The sequence below is a fragment of the Temnothorax curvispinosus genome, unplaced genomic scaffold, assembly GCF_003070985.1.
Source record: "Temnothorax curvispinosus isolate PA1 unplaced genomic scaffold, ASM307098v1 QBEX01014079.1, whole genome shotgun sequence".
Classification (NCBI taxonomy): Eukaryota; Metazoa; Arthropoda; class Insecta; order Hymenoptera; family Formicidae; genus Temnothorax; species Temnothorax curvispinosus.
The window spans coordinates 1-24,139 of NW_020223859.1; the positions used below are offsets into that span (position 1 = coordinate 1).

At 36.3% G+C, this 24,139-nt stretch overlaps 1 protein-coding gene across 1 annotated transcript in view; it reads left to right on the top strand.

The window, feature by feature from the left end:
• The first annotated feature begins 2,040 nt into the window (after positions 1–2,040).
• Positions 2,041–24,139, top strand: part of LOC112464316 (complexin) — an 82,722-nt gene continuing 60,623 nt past the window's right edge. Inside the window, exon 1 of the mRNA XM_025031254.1 lies at positions 2,041–2,136. Coding sequence (XP_024887022.1) covers positions 2,082–2,136 — 55 coding nt within the window. The 5' untranslated portion in view covers positions 2,041–2,081. The remainder of the gene's footprint in view (positions 2,137–24,139) is intronic.

The window sequence follows — 24,139 nt, forward strand, 5'->3', positions numbered from 1 at the left end:
ATTAATTATTTCTAATTATTGGTGCGTTTCAAGATGAAGTTGAAACGTCGACCGAATCGAAGATTCTACCGGCCACTTTCATTAAATAGATTAGAGTAAGGGATCGAGCTCTGTCCAGGTTGTCGGTGTCCTAACGAGGCATGCGCCTCGTTCTCTGAGATGAGAGATATACATGTAACCCTTTCCTCTGTGTTCCTCTCTCTAAGAGGTACTTCAGCAAGCTCCCACTTTGACCCTTAACGACGCGCAGCACGAAATTACATTGCAAAGCTATGTATGATGAAAATTTTGCATCTATCTTGCGCTTTCTGATTTGTTACTTCTATACGTTTGCAAAGATAAATATTTATTATGACCAATTTTATATATTTTTATTCAAGTGTTTATACATCTGCAGTGCTTGTGCCTACCTTAATGATTAACTGAAGTCACAATAAAATTTACATTAATAATTAGCATACTTTCAGTCAATAAACTTTATTTATAACATAAGATTTTTTATATATTTGCAAGAATAAGAAAAAAAGGAAATATTAAAAAAATATATTATTAATACTTACATGAAATAAATTGCCGATTGAAAAAATTTCTTATAGCAGGAAGTAGGAGTGTGTTATGTCGTTATGTCATTAATAAGAAAAAAAGGTGCGTGCACGTGGATAGCAACCCCTCTGTCACTCATTGCTGGGGCATAAATTGTCGCGTGTTGTTGGAAAATCACGGAGGTCGGCGGTTGGGAAACAGGCGCCGAGACGTCTCGACGCCGTTTCACTGGCGTCATCTTCTCCAGGCTCCGGTTTTCTTCCTTCCCCTTCCTCTCTTGTCTATCCCCTTATATTTCTCTATTGATCCCTTCTTTCATTGTTCAGCCGAACCATCTCCACCGGCTATATTGTATGTTATGTAATTATGTTATAAAGTTACAAAGAAATGTGGTGATACGCGTATTGAGTTTAAGATTCCTGTTTTCTGTTTGATATAAGCATCTTTATAAGTTTCCAAAAAATTTAAGCGACGCAGGAATCTGCACTTTCAGCAGGCTCAATTTTGTGACGTAACGTTTATTTTATGTACGTTTATTTTATACTGTCAAATTTCATACATGAAATGTCAACGTAACGGAACAGGAAAGGCTACTTCCGATACCGTGCGCGACGTGTGTGTATGACATAAGATTAAAATACTTTCGTCAGCGGGCATCAAGGGCCACATCATCTCTTGGGAAGCATATTTCATTTCAACGCTGAAGCACGAAGTTAGAAAAGAAAATATATACACGTATTATATAGAAGAAAGTTGTTACATTTTTCATAATCATAACCACGTACTTCGATAATTTAAATGGTAAATTACGGCAGATTTTAGGTTTGAAAAATAAAAAGGTCTATCAGAACATAAATTAAGTAATTATTAAATAATTAAGAATTAAAGACAAGACAATTGATAAATTAAAAAATGCAGATTTATATAGCAAAAAATAAAAGGGATAATTAAAAGTAGGAATATTTATGTGAATATTAAGCAAGCTAAATTATTCACAAAAACAAACTCTTGGCTGCTATACTACTGATAAATTACAGAAATAATTTATTAAAATAAATATTATACTCATAAAAATAAATGGAAGAACTAAATTCAAGTAAGATAAAATACAGTCATGAGCAAAAGATTAAAAGTAACCTAATTAAAAAGAAAGAATATATATGTAGTTCTTTCTAAGAAAAATTTAATAATAAGTAATAATTAAAATAACGGCTTTTTACATAAAATTTTATGACAAACTATTTTGCATGCGATTATAAAAGAAAATTACAACCAGAAACTATTGTATAACGTATCTATGAAACAAGGAATTGTATCACCCTAGAAAGATCGCTTTCGTGATAAATAAATTGTACAAGGACTACACGAGAGTAGGAGTATAATAAAAAATTAATAGTTAATTAACATAAACAATTAACGCAAGAAAATATATAAATATTTTACTGGAAAGATAAAAGGCATAAAATAACTATAGCTTCAATCTTCGTTTACAGGTTTCTGTGACTTTGATAGCGGTGTGATAATCAGAAAGTAACAAAATGGCTGCGTTTGTGGCGAAGCAGATGGTCGGGAATAAGCTCAATGCGGTTAAAGGTAAGTGATTTTAAAGAGTTTTCTTTTCAAACGTATCGCAAATTATATTTTTTACGATAAAAGTCTATTGGCTAATTTATTTTTCATCTGATTCGAATTATCTCGTGACATCTGCATATCTTATACATACGTATAAACACATCCAATCCAGATATCGTATAAACGAGGAAAATAAACCGTAATATTCAATGCGTCTGTAAAAATCCGAAAACGCGAATATTTCAAGCTAAACGTTTTTTCGCGATCACGAACGCCGCTTCCGCGATAAAATTCAATCGTAACTGTAAAAGGAAACGTTTTAAAGACTCCTCGGAATTCCTTTCTATCCACGCCAGTTTCAGCAAGACGTGACTCGCTGCAAATTTGTTTGCCGCCATCTTGCATAGACTCAGAGCGGAATATTACGCCACTCGATTATTTTGACATGAAGCGTGATTCGATTTACCTTCCTCGAAGAAAAAGATGAGAATTCAAATATTAAAATTATTTTAGAAATTGTATGTTTATTCTCTCCATCTGCTCTGGATGAAATCATCCCCTTGAAACATATATATGCATGAGGTGACCAAAGTAGTCCGAAATCTTTAAGAATAAAAATACAACGTGTTGAACAGCGTTATGCTTGGCACGTTGTGTATCAGCACGTTTCGTTTATGCAATTATCGTAAAACCGGATGGATCAGCGTGCAACTACCGTAGCAGTCCTCGCAGCTATTACGGCCGCGAGCATCTGCAGTAAAATTGCGCTATCTTCGCATACGCGCATAGACTTCGCCCACGGTTGGATACGGAGCCCCGTTCGTGTTTACCGTTGTGTTAGAGCTATTATGTTTCGGAAATTCTCTATACGGGTAATTTCCTTGTTGCATAACGCTTAAAGCTTAAAGCATTTTCAACGAATACATCATTCAATACAGAGTTTTCCAAAATATATAGAGTGCCTCTTTTATAAGTAAAGTATGCAAAGAGCATGATAAAGAATGCAAAATTTTAACCGCAACATAGAATATGATACAGAGATATTCGATACGAATATTGTTTCTCTCTCTCTTTCGCTTCCTGTAACAATGTGCACATATATCTGTAACAACGGCCATAACGGAATCCGAATCTTCGCGAAATGTTATTAATCGTTGATTGGGGCGATTAGTTTTCGTTAATATGAAAATTGGCATTTTCAGATTCCGACCGCAATCGCGGTTGGAAGTTGGGTGGAAATGATAGAAGACGTAGGTACTCGTGAGACGAATCGCATCGCCGCGTTCGTTCGTTCGTTCGCTTCTAGGATGTCGGCGGATTGAACGATGGCCGGCAATAAAACTTCTGTCATTAAGCGAAAGTTTCAGCTTTCGTGTGCGACGAAGCGGGGAAGCGTGTCGCGGGGAATCCATAATGGGGAAAGCGGGGGAAATGGGGACCTTCCTCACAAATCGCGAACTCGACATCTACTTTGAATTCTTCGTCCATTTGAGAAATGCAGGGGAGAATAGAGTTTTATATAATAGAATAGATGGACATGACGTAGAGCGGTAAACTTCCTTCTCCCTTGTATTCTATATATACATGCCTCGGGAAAACTTTCTCTCATTCTTTCAAAATAGTATAAAGTAAGTATAAAATATGTATGCACATATTTATACATAAATATATATATATATATATGTATATTTATATAGATCTATATGGAGGCTATATACATATATTAAGCTAAACAAAATACAAGAATAAAGATGAATCGCGGACGAACGCGACAGTGATTAAAAGGGGAAAGGGAAATCAGGACGGACAGTATGTGGAAAAGAAGAATCGGCAACCCAGACCTCAATTGCTGCAGCCGAGTTCAATGAAAGCTCACGACGGTTTTGCAAATCGAGCCGCATTTAGAAGTTTGGGTCGCGTGAATCACACCTCTCTTCTCTTCCCCTCCCCTGTCCTTTACTCCGAAGCTCCGGTAGCTTTTTCGTTGTCCACGTAGGTTAATTGAAATCCCGCTAATCGATCGACCGCGACCTATGGTACCGAAACCTAACTACGTTGAGTCGATGAAATGCCGAAACGAAAGAGAGATAGATAGATGGATGAGATTTCTCGATAAGAGCGTAGGGTACAATTAAATTGTTTTTCATATAATTGTTTTTGCTTTAAAGATTTATTGATTCGATTAACTTGCCGCAATTTTTCAGCTCTCAACGTTAAGTACGTGATCCGATAACGACGTGTATTACCGGCCTTTAGCAAGTACTATACTTATACTGAATTAATGACGGTGTTTATTATGGACATTACCATTCAATCGATAACCTGGACTATCCGATGATATCGCGATGTGACAGACAATCGCCCCTATTAATTATGCGCTTCGTGATTTATTCGAGGGGACAACATAGACATTTGGACGAATCATTATAATAGCGCGGCTATATCCCTCATCCCTCGACAGAAATTTGTTTTCGAAAATAATGCGGATTGTCGTTGAAAATGGAGATCGAGAAGACCTCGAGAAACACGTATACAAGGCGTCGCGTTGCAACGTCGCAGTTCGGCACAAATTTTCCGGACAATTTCGACCGTGCACAGCATACAGAGATCGTAATTTATGCCCCAAATACAATTACGCAGTTGCCTGAGATAATTAGTGTAATGATGTCACACACTCGCACGAGGCAAGATACCTTAATTGCGGAACTTTCGCTCGTCGTTAACGATTTCCTCACGCGCGATATACTTGTTGCGATACAATTACTCCTGAGAGTTGGGACAGCATCGATTGTATCGAACGATTTCACTAATTGTAAGAGCCATTCGTGAAATTACGCATTGCAGAATTTTCAAATTTTAATCATTCGTTCGAAATAAATGTGCCTGGCTTTTAAAACGAACATCATTCTCTAAGCGATTTTTCCATATAACTTAAAAGCGTTTTCAATAAATTTCAAGTGAACTTTATTTAAAAGGAACTTTATTTAAATTGGCATTCAAGGTTTATTTCTCGGGATATTTAATGTTGAAAATTGGAAAATTGCGGAAAATAATGGAACTGACCTAAAATAATTGTATCGCAATATTTTCCACAATAACATCAGAATTTTAAGTAACGTGTCAATATAATACAAGCCAATTTAGTAATTAAATATTTGACGTTCCTGTATTTGCAAATTATTCGCTAAATGTAGAATATTATTGATAAAATGCGGGAGCGAATGCGCCGCCGTCGATTAAATGAATAAACGTTTAAAGATTTGTTAGTTAATTTGATTAAATTTCATTAAATGAAAAAAATATTGCTGCTACATATCTGTTTTATATACCAGGCACAAATTTTACATTTTTTGCTGCAGTATCGTTTGATATTGATAACGAAAAAATTTTATTCTACGAAATTATTAACGAATAATCACTGTTCCGCAATCCGGCAGTGCATCTACTTTAATTGAAGTCTCGTTTCGTAATATTTGACTAACGATTTGTCATGTGATAGGGGAACGAAAACGAGGAACGTATGGCGGTGCAATCTGTCGGAGGAACGAGCAAAAAAAGCTCGATATATAGATTTCGTGCTTGCGTTTTTGCGGTTGGTCGTACCGCCGATCGATCGTTCCAGTTTTGGCTCGTTAAAAATCTCATAGGGGATTTTACAAGAAATAGCTCCGTTACGGCGAGCAGGAGGAAAAATAGAAAATTTTAACGCGAATAATGACGCTAGATTCCATAATTTTCAGCTGATTAATTGAGAAATTTTTGTTATCTGGTTATTGGTATATTTTTTTTCTTAAATCTATTCTATAATAAGAGTCGCGTCACACTTTCGTAATATTCCATTAAGTTTCATTGAATGAATTATCCTTTAGTATTAAAAACATCGATTACCAATGCTAAAAATATGATGAGACGGAATTTCTCATATTGCAAACTTTTTATCGGACGTACATTACGCGGAAGTTCCATCTGAAACGCACTGCTTTTTCCACGCGGGTATTGAAATTTTCGCCGCCATTCTCGCGACCGAGTTACGTGTATTTCTATGCGAGTCGATTTATAGCGATTCTGCATTACATACGGCTGCTACGTTTAGCGATATTTAATTAAATCCCGTCTGGTAGGCGGAAACTTCTGTCGATAGTTCGAAACAGTTTGCAACCACTCTTACCACGGCCATCGGCCACGGCTCGCGGCGTGAATGGTCACGTGGGCACAAAACCCTATTTAGAAAGCTGATCAGAATGCCCAGATAATATGCGAGTCACACTTTGCGCAACGCGGAAAATTCATATTGGACAAAAATATGAGACAGGGTTCGGGTAGAGGGTTGGGGCGGAGAGAAAACACGTTTCAGAAAAAAAAGAAATAATAACTTTATTGTGTTCGTATAAAATTAGCTTTTAACAAGACAGTTGAATACAAAAAGCACAAAAAAAGCAAGAGATGCATACGCAAAAAGTGAGGCGTTAGCAAAACTATGATGATATAATAAAAATACGGTAATCGTAATGTAAATAGAACGACAAATAATTAAAACAATAAAAGAAGAGCAAATGTGCTATCGATTTCGTGATGATTGATTTCTTCACGAAAATATTACCGTGGATTGTACCAATAAATAGTTTTGTAATAATATACATATCATACTTTTTTACAACACGATATCTCGTTCAGTGTAGCTGGTCACTGTCGCGATGCGACAAGTATTTTCGTCCACCTTTTACATAATTTCATTAGAAAGGTCGAGTTAGTTTCATAAGCGCAGCAAAAACGCGAACAAGGGAAGAAATGTAAGGAATATGATAAGCTACACAGACTTGGAAATTTAATCAACCTTTTTCTCCTTTTCTCTTTCTATTCGTCGATAATGCGTCCTCTCTCTTTTCTTTCTTTCTCTCCCACCCTTACATCTGCCTCGCTGCATTATTTTATATATTATTTCTATTATTTTTAATTTAAGGTAATGCAAATTCTTTCCTCCACTTTTACAAGAAAATACCGTTTTAGGTTCGAAGTTAGTTAACGATAAAAATAGGCTGACTTCATCTAATAATCTGAAAGATACTTCGTTTGATGTTACATGAGAAATAAGCCATCAAAATCTTTTATGTACAGTCTTTTGAAACTCTCCTGGTACATCGAGACCGTTTACCGATTGTAATTTATAAAAAATATTGTTATGTATTATCACTTCCGACAATGCTGAGTGAGACATATGTAGGGAGATTTCGAGCCATCCTTATGGCACGGTAGTATCATGGCAGGGCTTGAAATGAGGTAATTTATTTTAGGATCTCCTATAGCGGTAGAATTCAGGAGCGCCTCGTATACTAAGACCTTTTGTCTGAATAATCTAAAAAGGGCAGCGCTAGCCTGGCGATTCTGAATGAAGAATGTAAGAGGAGATCCCATCCCATTGTAACTCGCAAAATGAGCCGTAATGCTGACGTATTGGCAGTTAAAGCCAACTAGATTTCGTCGAAATGTAACCGTGTTTGCAAATGTCGCATCAAACTCTAATTTCGTTTCCTCTCATTTAATTCGAGCTATATATATTGTCCACGATGTTTCAACTTTGAAAGTTTAAGCGGATGAATCACGTATAATTTCCAGAGTTGTTATTCTCGGCTATAAGCGAGAATAATTTTCTCTACGATCTACTTGCAAATCGTACTTAAAGCTTTTGTTTACGTAAGAATTATTTCTCTGTTTGATACTTCTCAAATAAATATATGTTAAATGTTGGTTACAACTTAGTTTTTTGTCATTTTTCTTCGTACCGCGAGCTGCAAGTTTTACGAGACTTTCTAGACCTAGCTGTACATTTTCAAAGTAAGAAACAAAGACAAAAAGAAAGGCAAAATCGACGACTACGACGGGTACGAACGAAGATGAGAATATCAAAGTCGAGAGAGAGCCTCTGGTGAGAAGTTTACGGAGGTAGGAGGATTTTCCTCGATCGAACGTCGTTGATCCCATGAGTTTGCTGTATGACTATCGTAGATAATAACTAATACCAGGATAATGAAACGCCAAGATTTCGGACGAACTTTAATTAATTAACATAACTTGCTAGTCAACGATAATAACTATAAATACAATTTTGAGGTACAGAAAAAGACTCAATAGTTAAAAAAAAAAAAATCATAAAAAGTAGAAAAGAAGACAATATGAAGATAAATCTCTTTTTCACTTAAAATTTCATTTAATCTGATCTTGAATAAATATGAAAAAGTGTCCGCCTGTATTAGTGTCCACTTCAGCTAATCATTCTTCAAACAGCCAATACAATGGAAACATGGCGAGACAGCTGTCGGATCGTCGGTAAACGAAAATATTGAACGATACCATCATGACCGCCGCCGCGATTATGCTAATTGCAGTAGCAGCGATCACTCTGCGTGACAGTGATGGTGAATCGATCGATCGTTCCGGTGCGGCTAGGTAGTATTAATTAATTGGATGCCACTAATTCGGTCAGATCATTTGCATGGCACGATATAATTGCAAGCGCGAGAGCAATAAAATACGAAATTTAGGCGACACGTATAGTCGGGTGCGCCAATAGATGTCTGGTGCATCAATATTTAGCTGCTGAACAATATTTTTTAAATTAAGTTTTATAACACTTGAGACGTATATTCTTCTGTCGATGCACAATTGTTTGGTTTGATTACCTCATGCTCGTAAAAAATGAGAAAAATGTCATGAAAATGTTCGTTTGTACGTGAGCGTATGGAACGGAGTTGATTCAAGATATCTTATTTAGACGTGCTATAAATTATGTTATGGTTCTAAATTAACAAACTTATTATAGTAAGAATTTTAATATTTTAAAATACAATTCTTTGGATTACGTTTTTTTAAATTTTTACATTCAATTAGTGTAATTTACTTTTTTTTAAATTTCTCTTAAAAAACAGGATTTATATTTCGCAAATAAAATAATTTGCGACTCAGTGAGGAGTTTTTGTACACGCGAACGACATTCAAAGGGCTAAGAACTTAATCGATGCATAAACTGCTTTAGGCCACAGCCGCATACCACACTGGTTTACTTGACAAGTCAACCAGAATTTTCTTTTGACCCCGATGGGGTCAGCGAGGTGAATCTGCGAGGTCCTGCATGCACGATCCGAATTTCCAGCTCGAGTACCACCCTAATCGCGTGATTAATGAATCTATTGTCTTTAAACCATGCGTCTAACATATATATGCATTAAATAGTACATATTTTTAATAAGAAAATTCCTATCACATTACTCAGAAATTAACATACTTTGGTTTACTGACGATTTATAATTTATACATCTCCTTCATTCAAAAATTTAATTTGTGAGGGTGCGTAATTTCGAGATTCAACGCGCCACATAAATTCACAAATTAATGAATCCCCCATTTGCGATATTCGATCAATTTCAAAATAATTAATCATTTTCAGCGCGTCGCGATATTAAGGCATCACGGCCGCGGAGCCATTATCTCGATTCCCGACGAGGCATTTCTCACACTTCGGCATCGTTGGCGCGCAATTTTCAGCTCTAAACGAAGCTCCCCCCCGCGTGCCATTCTCAGCCTTTCTCCACCCTCCTCTTCTTATCCGTGCGCGTGCTATATTAAGGATTCCACGACGATAGTGGTTGTAGATGACGATAGGTCTCTCTGTGTCCCTCCTACCCTCCTACCCTCCTACCCAGTGACTCGAAATGCAGCAGCGATGCTGTTAAATGAGCATTCAACGCATTCAATTCCGCCATTTTGCTCCCTTTCGACGTCTTCCGCCACTCGGAAAAATGTCAGCTGATGTGCATGACGCTTTATTAAGTTTGAATTGCAGCATGGAATAGAATCTCACCGTCGTGTCGCCGCCGCGCCGTGCCACAACCGTTCGTCGAACGAATTAGAAAAGCCGTTTCTCGAACGGCGGAAGTGGACGAGAAGAGCAGAAAGTCGAAAAAAAAAGGAAAAAGAACCGGCTGAGAACCATGCCTATCTTGAATCGCTATCTCGCAAATTGCTTCTGGTCCTTCCAGAGACATCCGTCTTCGACCAGGAACAATCCCTGACTACGCTTACGTACCTCAATTTTTTTACGAGAGGCTCCTCGATATAGGACGAGGTCTTTTGTCGACTACTTTCCGCAGATCCGACCTAGAATTTTTATCTTTTGCGTTTGTCATGTCGAGCGACATCGGTTTATCAAGCTTCGTCGACAACGGCTTATACGACGCGATATATAAAATAATGATCGATATGTATATGTTTAAAACATTATACGATAATACAAAATAATTTACTTAATACGTACGATGAATATGTAACGTGTCTTACCGTTCATAAAAAGAAGATAAAAAGAAGAGATAGATGAATTCGTTTGTTATTTATTCAGAACGCGCGGATGAGACTATGGATTGAAGGATTAAGACACGTGTCGAACGTTATAGGTTTTATACTCTTACTGGTGACAGATAAATGTTAGAAAAAGTGAAAAAGAATGTCGCATATACATGATGGGATTTTAACGGCTTCTCTCGACGACTTCTCTCATTAGCGCCGCTGACTAGCGTTTTTATTGTCGGTATTAACGCGTGACGTAAAAATTATACCGTAATAATCGTTGATTTTGCTTTTTTAGCAATTAATCCCCTATAAGTTGCTACGACTATACTGGTTTACGGTATATAAGACTTGAATAAATTGGGACTATATTACGCAAAAACTGAGCAAGAATAGCTTATTTATAGTAGCATTTTACGCGATCTTTAATCCTTGGTTACTTGCGCGCTGTTCCTACACGTTTTTATTCAATATGCAACAATCCATTTTCCTCTTGGATCAATATATAAAGAATTAAACGTGACGATTCACATTAGAGTGATGATACATGGCCCGGTGATATGAAATTCTGTTCGTTGTACAAAAACTTTCTATTCGCTCCGATGTCCTTTATTATTTCATTAGATTCTACGAACACGCGAAATCGAAGCTGCACTTCTTACCTGACCTTTTGGCCATCGTTACATTAATAATGCGAAGGATCGCGAGGTCGCGCCTTTATTCCTCGCCCAGGCTGTTTCCTAACATCTTTTGAATGTTTCAATATTTCAAAAAAGTTCCCTTACTGCGAGAAACAATAGCCTCTATTATCCTGTATTATGGATTGCCGGCAACAACTTTGCGCGAGGGTTCAGCTTCCATCGAATTTCTGCAACTTTTCCATTTCCGTCTTACAGTTCGTTTATATTTTGCAAACTTTCTTCTTCCCTGTTTCTCGTTTTTCATGTAACAATTGCTCGCTATTATATCGTCTATAAAGTTCGCGCGAGTGCACTTTATATTACTATATAAAATAACTTGTCTTTGAGAAAAGAGCCAGAAAACAATCATGGTAATGTTGAAGATTTCATTCCTTAAGATTCACTTTGGACAATCTATAATTCGTGTGAAAATTCACGACAGAATTCCATTTAGGTACATATAATCTTACGTGCCGTGTAATACGAAAAATATTTGAAAAGGATCAGAATACAAACATATATAAATTATGTATTAAACACACATATTAAATTATAAATAGAATTTTTTCTTGAAATCTGACGCGAACTACTTTTTAAACTACAGACTGATATGAAAAAAATCATATAATTAAACGTGGTAAAAAATGGATAATATTGTGGGGAAAAACGTAAACTTTTTTTTACAGTTTTTTAACTTGATTTTGTTACTTTATAATGGATGTGTTTGACGCCATTTTTACGCTTAAACCTTTTTTCCTCCGGACTAGAGCATACATGACTAGAAAGAGCGTGAATCTTTATCTTTGTGTAACAAAAACACAATGCCGTAATCAAGTGGCAACCACAGGAGGACACATCGCACTCAGAATTACTCTACGTTATTCGTGAGCATGCATCGCGCGCCACTACTAATTACGAAGTCGCCCGACGAAGATATTTTCGCAGAATTGGCGTCCTGCATCACGCTGACGCTACGTGTCCTTCCTAATTGAAATAATTGCCACGCTTATATGAGACAGAACTCTTGAGGTTCACGAGCATTCTCTATCATCAGCTACATATTATTATAGGTTTACACATACGAGTATTTTATATACATATATATTTTAATAAACGCCTATTTATAAATGAGCACCATACAAGCATTATAAATAATAACAAATAAATAATGAAACTTTTAAAATTTAATTGATCTGCTCTTTTTGATTTACTTCTTGCTTTGTTATTTTTTTAATAATAATCGCTTGCAATATATATATATGCATGGCATATATCACGGATGAAAATTAATCACGAAAATTGCACGCAAGAATGCGTTATCATTAATAGCTTTTGGAATGATGGGAATTAATTACAAATGGCCGGTAGGAACGTAAAACTGTTCGGACGGAATATTCTAATTTGACGTAATTAATGAGATATGATCACCATCGTCGCTCTCGTCACTGGCGAGAGAGCACTTTATGATTTCGAACAATTGCGTATGGCGTGTTATCAGACTTGTAATTACCGAGAAACTCGGTGCTTTACACGCTGTTTATATTTAACTGTGTAGTCCTTGTTCGGTACACCTTGATATATTCAAAGCGTGTCGAAGACATTTTGATATATGACTCGTTATCGAATAAAGTCTCGACTCATGTAAACTAGAATTAGATTAATCACTACTAGTTATTGCTCAACTAGTCAAATTATGCTCAGTTATTGATCGTTCTCGCTCAATTAATTCTTCGTCGTCGTTGGGTGGTCGTTTTATTAGTTCTTTTTTCCATTAGATCTTGTAGACACCTCCGGAAGCATAAGTAGTAACGACGGCGGTGGGAAAAACGTACAACTTTGACTTTCTCTCGTGACAGGTCGGTTAATCAAGTCCTGTCTTTCAAAACCATCACTTCGACGGTGAAATATTAGTTGGCTTCATCGACCACGGCCGAGGAAGAGTTTTTAAGAATGTCATTTACCTACGTAAAGGTAAACGGGGAGGGAATGTAATTGATACAAAAATAATACAACGGAATAATGTAATAATAACGAAGATAATATCGTTGCTCATCATTTATTTCAATCTTGGATTAACTTTTTTACTCGAAATAGCGCAACAAGGGAGGGTGGAAATCAGCAATGAGGTATAAATATTGAGAGATCGAGGAAATGGGGAGAAGAGGGAATGTATTTTCCGCTTATAATAGTTGTTACGAGAAGAAATTACAGAAATACGGAAGTGAAATGTATATAGAAATTATACTGCTAATAGATAAACATGGAATGCAATCTTCGATGAAATAATGACAGTCTGTGGAAATTGTCAGAATGCGGCTCAATCGAGCGAGTTTCAATTTGCCGAACTCTGATTGAATCTTGAAATAACGAGAACTGGACAGTCATCGCCTGAAAAATGATCGTTTTCCGATATAATAAACATGAAGGTACTGAAAATAGCAACGAAAAACAAATGTCATTGTAAATGTTGCAAAAGCGCTCTTTCGTTAAGAAATTAGAATAACTTTATTAATCCTTTAATTACCAGAACTGTTACTTTGTATTTAAGAATTAATTTCTTCCTACATTTTTTACTCACATTTGCAAATAATTAAATGAATGAATATTAGAATAATCCGATTTTAAGAAATCCATTTTTTTGAAAATAAGCTTTTAAAAACATTAACAAGTTAGTTGTTACGAGAATTTAGAGATTTAGATGCTAAAGTAACATCTGTGTTGAAAGCTACATTTAGTTTAAAGTAGAGAAAGGATATCACCAATATTCAAATTCTCTCTTATTTGAGTTTCTCGAAAATGTAAAAGATCTTATTCTATATTTTTTTACCTTTTCACATAGAGAATTATTCTATTTTCTCAGAAGTGTCCTTTAAGAAAAGGGCAGCGAGTTTCAAACTTTGGATTAAAAATATCTTGATGAAATTTGGTCTAATTCTAAAGATAGAGCGCGACAGTTTGTCCGGAAATGCCATGCGGTATTCCGATGTCGAGTCAGCGAGCGAGGACGGCTACGAAGTCGGAAATACAGTCGGTTTAACGCACCTATATTTATAGCGCGCGCGTATAGCGGTATAATGGATAGCGTTAACAGACCGCGCGAGCTATTGATTTCGGATTGTGGTCGGGCGCTGGTGGCTTTTGTTGCAAAGATTATAGTGCGCACACCGCTGGCCACCTCATCGCCCTTCCCTCCTCTCCTTTCCCGCCATTCGCCACCCTTCGACCTTTCGAACCTACCTCTATCTACCTACTTGTCTACCTCCCATTTCGACTTGCTTCTATGTTGTGATTAACATGAGGCGATTATAATTGCTTCATGTAAATTAATTCTTATTCTTTATATCACAAAAATTTCTTTAATTTGATATTATAAAACGCACCTTGAAAGACTGTTAGGATCGGCATTTATAATAATGTACATCTATAAATCTTTCCTAAAAAGGTATTGGAGATATCCCAAATTACCAAGACGGAGCGTTAGAACCGCCATTGCAATTAAAGAAAAGCTTTCAGTTTTAAATTTATAGGTACAAAATCCTGTAAATTTAAAGCTGAAAGCTTCTCTTTAATTGCATCTGTGGGTAACGATTCTCATTGCATTGCATTCCTCAAAACCACTGCAGAATAGTTTCAGCATCCCTCCCAATCGGTTCACCTTCATTTCCGCCACACTCCTATAAGTGTCTGCACATTGATCGAATGTGAAGGACGATTGTAATTGGTTGGTGTAAACTCAGACAACTCTCCCTCCCCTTAGCAGTAAACTTTTCTCTTCCCAAATGATTGGCGGCAAGCTTGCACGCCGCTGTCGTTCGTGCTGGCAAACTTTGTCGGAAATAACCACTTCCGGGACTTTCGGAAGTGTCCACGAGGAAGGCGACTTTCCCAGTTTCAACGGTCGATAGAGATAAGACGTTCTTCTTCCTTACGGACGAAATTTAAATATATTGAACCCAGTTGTATAATTACAATTCGTATCTCGCATAAAATCGCAATAATAAATCAGTTCTTGGTCTGTTTCATATGGAATAACTAAAATTAACCTGTAGAAAAATTTCGTTGAATTTGACGTTTTCCTACTGTGCTCTGTATAAAAAATTAAATTTTTTAACTTGCAAAGGTGTGATTACACGCAATTAATATTATTAATCGGCACTATCGGGTATTATCGATATAAAGCTTGGGGATTATTTTAACTATTGCACGAGTATGCAGAAATCGCAATCGCTTGCCCGCAAGCACGAATCGCGGCCATGAGTAAGTTATCGCCTAATGCATTTTACATTTCGTGCGCGTCGATGATCGATCGTTGAATGTCGTTCCTTCCGGTGGGTAGGTACGCGGGTTAGTCCCGCGGGAATGTCGAGGGAAGCGGGATGATTGATCGGCTTGACTTGAATTATTCGGATCGGACGTATCAATTGTCGAATAAAATTATACAGATGGAATGACCGACCGAGGCGTATCGCTCTCTCTAATTAATTCCATTCGACCATCATGTTCCATATGATTAGGCCACGATACCGCGCGGAGCGAGTTTTAATTCTAGAAATCTAGCGTCATATACAGAGAATCCATTAAAATTTTTTAGAAATAATATTTTAAAATAAAGTTTAAAGAGCAATTTAATTTATTTTAAAAAGTATCGATAATTATATTATGACAACAGTAGTACGTAATGAGGAGAATATAATTTTTATGGAAATTAAAAAATAAATTAATTTCACTTACTTTCGAAAGTTAATATTAGAACACTCGGAAGAGTTAATTTAAACTTAAGTTACCGAGTATTTCTTTTTATTTTTATTTTCGTGACGTCTTTCCCGTGACGAAAATATCTGAGAGTTAGTTGAGCAATACGGTTGTGTCGGTTGTATAGTCTATAAATGGAAGTCCTGCGATGGGATAGAGTATAAATTTGCGTTCAGCTTGTTCATTACACGACTGTTTTATCGAGTTGCTGTCATATACAGGTACACGTAGACGCGACCGATAAATCTTGCGTCTCGGCTGCGAGTAGGCTATAAAGATTTTTCTCTACACGCTTCGTGCTGAAAAGCTGAAACGAATAGAGCGGAAATGTGTGATTAATTTACGATCACGACCAGATTGCGATCTCTTCTTTCGCTTGATTGGAGTTAAGATATCGTCGCGCATGTTCGAATCGCGCGCGAGAGTGTTATGTAACGTAGATTATTCCCATACAATTTATACGCAACATAATCGTAAACAATACAACTGTAAAACTGAAAGTTGCATAATATCTTAAAGAATTGCTTACTTATTACATACTAAATGTGTAAAGTATAGTCAAGATTTCTGTCTAGAAATGGGATTTTCTTTAAGAGTAATAACTATCGCGAATATCACTTTGAAAACTGTTCTTAAAAAGGGCTCGTTAAAAGTTATCTGTTTCTCACGACCTCATTCGGACGATTTTAATGATGTGCATTCGCAGGCTAAAATATCGCTGAGACAACTGCTGGCAAATCGATCTTATGCCGTGACTTCGAAGTTCCGGGGCCGGTTATCCGCAGAAATTTCGTGCCGCGAATCTCCGCCAGCTACTTCTCTTCGTTTGCAATAAAAGATACAGTTCGTTTATCGGAATATTTCCGTTTGTCTCCTGGTTCTGTCTCCAGTCGTGAACGAGAACGTGAATATCCATAACGAAACTAATGTCGGGAGATTCTTGGATAGTGCACAAAATTTCTACAGTAACAAAATTGATAAAGGAAGATATTTCTGTGTACAGTTTTTTTTATTCTTGAAGATAATATGTCAAATTATGTAAATTTTTTAGCTATTTGTTTCTGAACCCAATCCATTTTTTTTTTGTTAAGTTTCCCAATTTTTCAGGATTTAATGTTTTGTAGCTTATCCACGATATATCATACTATATTTAGATTCAGGAGGTGCTTAGAAATTAGAATACGAATCAATCATAGAATTGGGTAATGCAGTTGTAGACACGCTAGGCTAAGCAGATAATTGCGGACTTCTAGTAAGAAATTCTGCGAAGGAAACGAAGAAGAACGTTCTCTTGAGATCGTTCGCTCGCTAAGTAGTCGAGAGGCTTACGTCGGAAATTCCGTAATGGTTCTTCAGGTAGAACACGAGTATCCTCGAGGAATATCCGAACTATGATAGCAGCCAAAGTGGAAGACCCCTTTGTCGGGTTAGAAAGACCACCGAGAGACCGGATCATAGCAATAATGTAAGGCACCTTCAAACACAAAATATGTCGAATAGTTTCTCTAGATTTGCCGTTTATTTACACATGTGTTTTATAAACCGCGAATGTGAGAAGAAAATCGATTAATTGATACAAAATCAGTGGAGAATTTCTCGCAATTTTTTCGAGACAGAAAATTTTTATTAATTAACAATCTGTCGATCACTGCTCGTTCTTTATATATCTTATTTAATTATTAAATTAAAATGCTATATATTAAGTTTTATTGAAGTTCTTCGTTATTTATTGGACACTCTCTAAATCTAAATCAGCGAATAGTCATTGATTCAGATTTAAAGAGCAGAATTTTACGTTGATGTATATTTTTAAGCTGCCTATAGACATCTAGAATAATTTATTTTTTAACCATATATTTTGATTATCAAATTTATTTGCAATTTTATATTAATACTATTGCTCGTGCAATTTTGAAATTTTTTATTTTACTTGGATTTTCATGGCTGGATTTGTGAATATCCTGTATATATACTATCTAAAAATAGTATCTTTTTTAAAGCCCTCGACCTCAATAGCTGTAATAGAATAACCGGCGTAAGCGCTTTTTCCTGTCGCCATGTTTTGAGTGTCATACGAAAAAGAACAATGTATATTGTGACAGAAATTGTAAAAATTTTCTTCTCAAGAGGATTTAATATTCGTGGTTCATAATTTCAAAGACCAAATTTTTTAAATATATTCTAAATATTTAATTCTTTTATTACAGAGATATTCTATGTTAAAAGATGGATAGAACACATTGGAATATTTCAATGAGCAATATTAAGTATACACATATACATATATATTAACTTATTTGTTAGAGAAAAGCTTTATTTTACAAAATGCATAACGAAAGAAACCGTTATTTCGGGAAAAAATGGAGATAATCTCCGGCAGACACCAGGTTTGCGGAATAAGAAAGTAATGCAATAAGCCGTAGTAAAATGGCACCGTAAAAGCGCTGTACTCTGTGCTATTCGCTTGCCGTACGCTCGCCCTGTGCGAGTTCACCTTCCGGAATTAACTAAAAGAAAGCATAATAAAGACGAGCTATGATAACACTTATCGGAGGCACTGAGCACCCCCATAAATTGCGATAAAGTCCAGCTACCTTCGCCTATCCCTATTCACCTTTAGTAAACCACACTCGACGACCCTCGCAATTTCGGCGCGTTTCGTGTGTAATTTCGGCGGCGATATTATCTTAAACGAGGATCTTTGCGACCCAAATAACGCCGGAGAAGAAAGCCTTACGTGACGAGGAAGATGTACGAATCGCACCTTTTGCGTATTAATTCAATTTGTAGATAAACCGAGTCTTTCAGCACGAAATTATATACAATGTTAAAAAGAAGGGTTCCGAACATGTAGTATTCTCTAATCTAAATAAAATGTATATATTATATAGATTCAGAGTTTCAAATAAAAGAAATTGCTAATTTAATTCCTATTCAGCTCCGGGAAATAAGAAAAAAATATTTTTAAAAAATTTTGATTTAATTCTAAAATGAAAAATATCGTAGTTTTGAATTTAAATTATTTCTGATTCGATATCGATTTATACCTATATTGACAAACGTATATTTTATTAAAGTCTGAAGAGAATAGAATGCTCTTGTAAAATATTGTTTGTTCTGCTCTTGAGTCTTTTAATTCAGTGCATTTAAATTTTCATTTAACATCAATATATGTTTTACATATAGGTATACATCATTGTCAAAGAAAACTTCTGAAATTTAACTCGTGATTTGATTTTTTAAATATTATCTCTTTATAAAAAAACTGTAGAAGAATGTACAAATAGAAAAAGCTTCGAATGTAATCTTGTCGTAATGCGAGAACTTGCGTTAATAGGGAAAATAGGGAAATTCTATCAAGCGACACAGATACAATGACAAAGAGTTACGTGTTCTGTCGAGGTGAGGATTAAAAGTCGAATACAGGATTGTGGAAGTTTAACGGCATCGTCGACACGCCGCAATGAAAAGTTAGAGGCGGCTGGTATCAGGTTGCGCGTCGTGGTTGCCCGAATTTGCGAGGAGGTTTCTTGCTCTCTCTCTCGCAATACGAAACTTTACAGACAGCGGATAACGGCAGCTAGACTCCACTCAGGGAAAGGTTACCCGTTGTCTTCCGCGATATTCCGCTCGACCTGAATCACATATATTCTTGATATAAAGTGATTCGAAAGATATCTTATCATGGCTATCGGCTTATATCACAAAACTTTATATTCAATTTGTTGGAAAAAAAAACAGCCATAACAGATTGTGGAATTCGGAAAAATAACCGTTTTATGAATTGCTAATCTAGATTTATCGAGTACGAAGATTCACGAAGATAATTTGCATTTTTGAAAGAGAACGTTTGAGCATTCCGTTTTTATCGAGGAAATTTCATGTAATGTGGCGCGTATTTGTCCGATCATGTGGAACGATACTGATAGCAGGAAGGAAAAGACTGCGCATGAAAACGAAGACTATTCGCGTGTCGGTGACAATGTTTCATACAAATAGAAAGAATTTTCAGCGTATCTATGAAGACACATAAAAGAGTGAAAAATATATATTAAAGGTATATACTTTTCCAATGGACAGAAAAGGAAATGAGCTTACTTAGATTTTTAGATAATATAATTTTAACTTTTTTCTATATTGTTTTGTTACAATTTATGTAAGTCGCGTTGTCTCTTCGAACGCAGTGGTACAATCGGAAAATGATTTGGCATATGACATAAGGTCCTTATATAGAAGGCATCCAATCTTGAAAAAGCATAAATATTTAACGTTATATTCTTAAAAACGGTGCTTGAATTAAAAAAATTTTTTTCTATGTTATGGATCTATCTTTTTTTCATGAGAAATGTAAATATACTTTTTTCGGTTACTGGTTATTATTACCAGTCTCGCAAAAACATATATATTTAATCAAACAAAAAAAAATATTTGAAGTAAAACTATAAATTCGACATATAAAATACGTCAGCAATATTTATTAAAAAAAAAAGATTTTAATGTGTTAATAGTAGACTCCTTTTGGGGATAAATGTTAGATTGAATTAGAGATTAGGATGAAAAGATATTAATGAGAACTTCCGTATTTGAGTCGGAATTGTCCAAAATGGCGATTATAACGTTCGTATTATCTCTCGGTATCTGATTTGCAACGCGCGCGTGCTTGCGGACCATATTTCGGAGAGAATTAGGACAGCGGAGTGTGCCCCGCTCTCCCGCGTTATGTATCGCCGCTCCAATTACGTAGGATATCGAGTATTCCGTGTTCACGGGATTCACCACTCAAGCACGAAGCCACCCGTCGATTCTCGCGAGATGTAATCGAATAGACGATCATGCTTGTTACGAGAACGTATGTACCGTTTTCGAGTGTCGTCGGTGTGAGTAACGATTGTCGCTGTGGATAGAGATCACCTTCTATCACGAAAGGAATGAGTCGATTCGCCGCTTTTCTTAAAACATTTGTAAAGACTTTCACGTTAAATAGCTATATTAAGCTGCAATTTTTACTGTTCCATACAAAATGTGTTCCAATATTATCTACAATTAATTTCGTAAATAATAAGTGACAAATTATCTTAATAATTAAATTTAACATATTGCGCTTATCTGGAAAAGATAAAGTAATAATTTTTTCCTAAAAGGGAAAATTGAAGTAAAATAATTACCTGAGCAGGATAAGAAAAGAGATAAATATACGTATTTATATTTGTTATAAGCTTCAATAATCCCAATATATTTTAATTTTATCTGTTATTATATCTCGTGTCTTTGAAGAAAGTAAAAAATCGTATTACCTGGAACTATTCGAAAGAATCCGATAATCGAATCCATACAGATAATCGAAAATAGGAGAATGCAAGAATTAATCCACAGTATGGGACGAATAGACACGATCGACGTATTCCTCGCGAAATTTAATTGAAACCAACGATTATCCTCGATATATGAACGTACGCTCTTATTTATCGCGTCACAATTACACGCGATTATTAGATACAATTATCCTGAATCCTGATAGATGATATTTGCTAGCAGAAGAATTGAGATGGGTTTCAGTTTTCGATAATTGAACTCTTCAAATTGACCATTTTGAGAAGTGTAACAACCATCACGATTATACACAGCAAATAGTTGGATACGCTTTACCGGGCACTTAGTGGTACTAAAATTCAAACCGTACTACGTAGTTCACTACATTTCACGATAATGTGTGGCACGTACTGCACGATAATTGAAAGAGTTAAATGACGAGCGATGTAGTTTTCTAGGGCCTCGACCAAGTTTGCCCAGTTAATGGAAATTGACCGCACAAAAGCGTTTCCAATCAGGTGCCGATAAAGCCTGTAATTTTCTACCAAAAGTTCCAGAGGAGCTAATGCGTCACGTCGACATTTCTTTCTTCTTACAAAAAGAGGAAAGAAAGGACCCGTTAACTCGGTCCCTTTCACGTGTATTTGACCAATCAACGGGAAACGCACGCAAGTATTTGCACTATACACTTCGAGAAATCCGATTGGATGCCACGGTGACTTTTCTCGGAAACGAGAATTTTTTTATGGTTCGTCTAATAGTTGGATATGTACACAAGACCAGATAGGAGATAAAATGTAATTGCGCATTGTTACTATTTCATCATTTATCATTTTTTATTGTACAATGGTCATAATTTGGAAATTTAAAGCTATTGCATTTTAGTTCTTGCATATAGTCTTTGCTACAAAGTTGAAAACAATTGTTAAATTATATCGTCAAAGTTATCGATATCGTGCCAAAGTGCTTAATATGGAGACCACAAAGTACACCGTACAGAATTCGGTATTCTAATCAGTCAATCAGTGCAACCTATAACGAAATACATCTTTGACACGCATCGCTAACGCTAATCTCAGATTAGCAGTGAATATCCCGATAGTCTGCATAACTAGTGCAGGACCTGTCGCGATAATTGACAGAAATGGTTACTCGTAAATTCGAGTATTCACAACGTACTTTGCATAAGATCTATCTTCGATCTAGAAGAAAGCCTCCGACCAGCGAGTTTTATTGTCGATTCTTTTAAAGCTTTTATCCTTCTCGAATACTAAACGCTAAAGGTTAAAGGAACAACGAAACGTTGGAAAATCGAGCGAATGGATGCTCGCGAGGGCAATGAGGAAAAAAAATGCAAGGACCTTCGCGTGTTCCGAAGCTTTGATACGAGTAACGATAAAGTGCAAAATGTCAGGAAGATTAATAAAGCGGCTCGCGCGGGTCTTCAGAGGAGCGAAATAAAGGACAGTTATAACTGGTTGGAATTCCCTATCGCGTCAAGCGTAGAACAATCTGAAAAATTACGCAACGCGTCGGCATTACATATTACATGTTACATCGATAAAACACGGTTTCGTGCCATAGAGTCACCTAGAAAGGCGCGCGATGATCGTTAACTTGAAAATTCCGTGCTTTAATAAGGGCAACGCGAACAGGAAGGAGATACGGTCTGAAACATTACCGGGTGTCTTTATCCAGGTTGTACACGTGCTTCTTTCGGCTGTTTTGTCGTTTGGTCACTAATGGATGACGAAATAAAATACTAATAAAATTATGTAATAAAAGACCGTAAAAGAGAAAAGCAAACAAACTTTTTGATCAATTTAATAACACAAAGGATATGACTTATGGATTGAAAGTTCGTAAATGTTATAACAAAGTTTACTCTCTCTCTCTCTCTCTCTCTCTCTCTATATATATATATATATATATATTGCACGACATCCATGAGCACATTCGCCATTTATTCTTCATATATAGCGCGCACAATCAGAATCTCCTAAGTGAGTCCGAATTTCCGACGGAAAGGTTTAGGAAAGGTTTAGAAAAACGGAGTGAAGACATAGAGAAATGGTAGAGCTCGTCCTTTCGATAAAGTGAGCGCTTCCTTTTATACATCTGTTCCGCCCGACAGCGACTCTATCTGTCTCTCTTTAGTGGCCGCGATACAATTGCACCATATCCTTCCGCCGCGCTGTGTGATATCGCGCGCAGCTTAATGGATGTCGTGCGAAAAAAAATGTCTCTGTAGGATTAAAAGAGATGGACGGCAATGAGCGCTGTAATAGCGAGTTGGAATGCAATAACAGTTAGACATTATTTATTTCACAGGACCATTGGACACGCATTAATTGTACTGGTGTACAATTGTGTGTGTTTCGTATTAACTTCTTTCGTGCTTAACATATCTATAAATTTCCTGACTTTATAATCCTGTCATCCATGACACGAAAAGTCGTTCTGAAGAAGAAAGAACAAGTATTAATAAAAATGCGCGATTTAATTTTAAATTTCAAGTTTTATCAATGGTAATTTCTCTTCTATCTTTGTGGCTCTCTCTCTCTCTTTCTCTCTCTCTCTCTCTCTCTCTCTCTCTCTTATCTGTATTCATGAACTTATGGACAGTACAGCGTATAGCTGTCGTAAAAATATTTCATCGAGCAACCAGACAACTAGAGCAGTTTGTTTTATAAAACAGTTTCTTCGAGCAAGGAAATGTTATAAATGCATAAATTTTTCTTGTAGGTATATTTAGAGAATATTTTCCCTTTTCTCTTATACTCACATTATCTGGTTTGCTTTGATAATAATGCCAGTGCTTTGCTGAGTTGGGACTACTCCAATAGGAGAGAGGAACGACGAACATCGTCACGCTGCAAAGTCGACCGGTTCGTAATAGACCCTCCATGCTGGTTTCATTACCTTCGGAAAGTACCTTCGGAGGC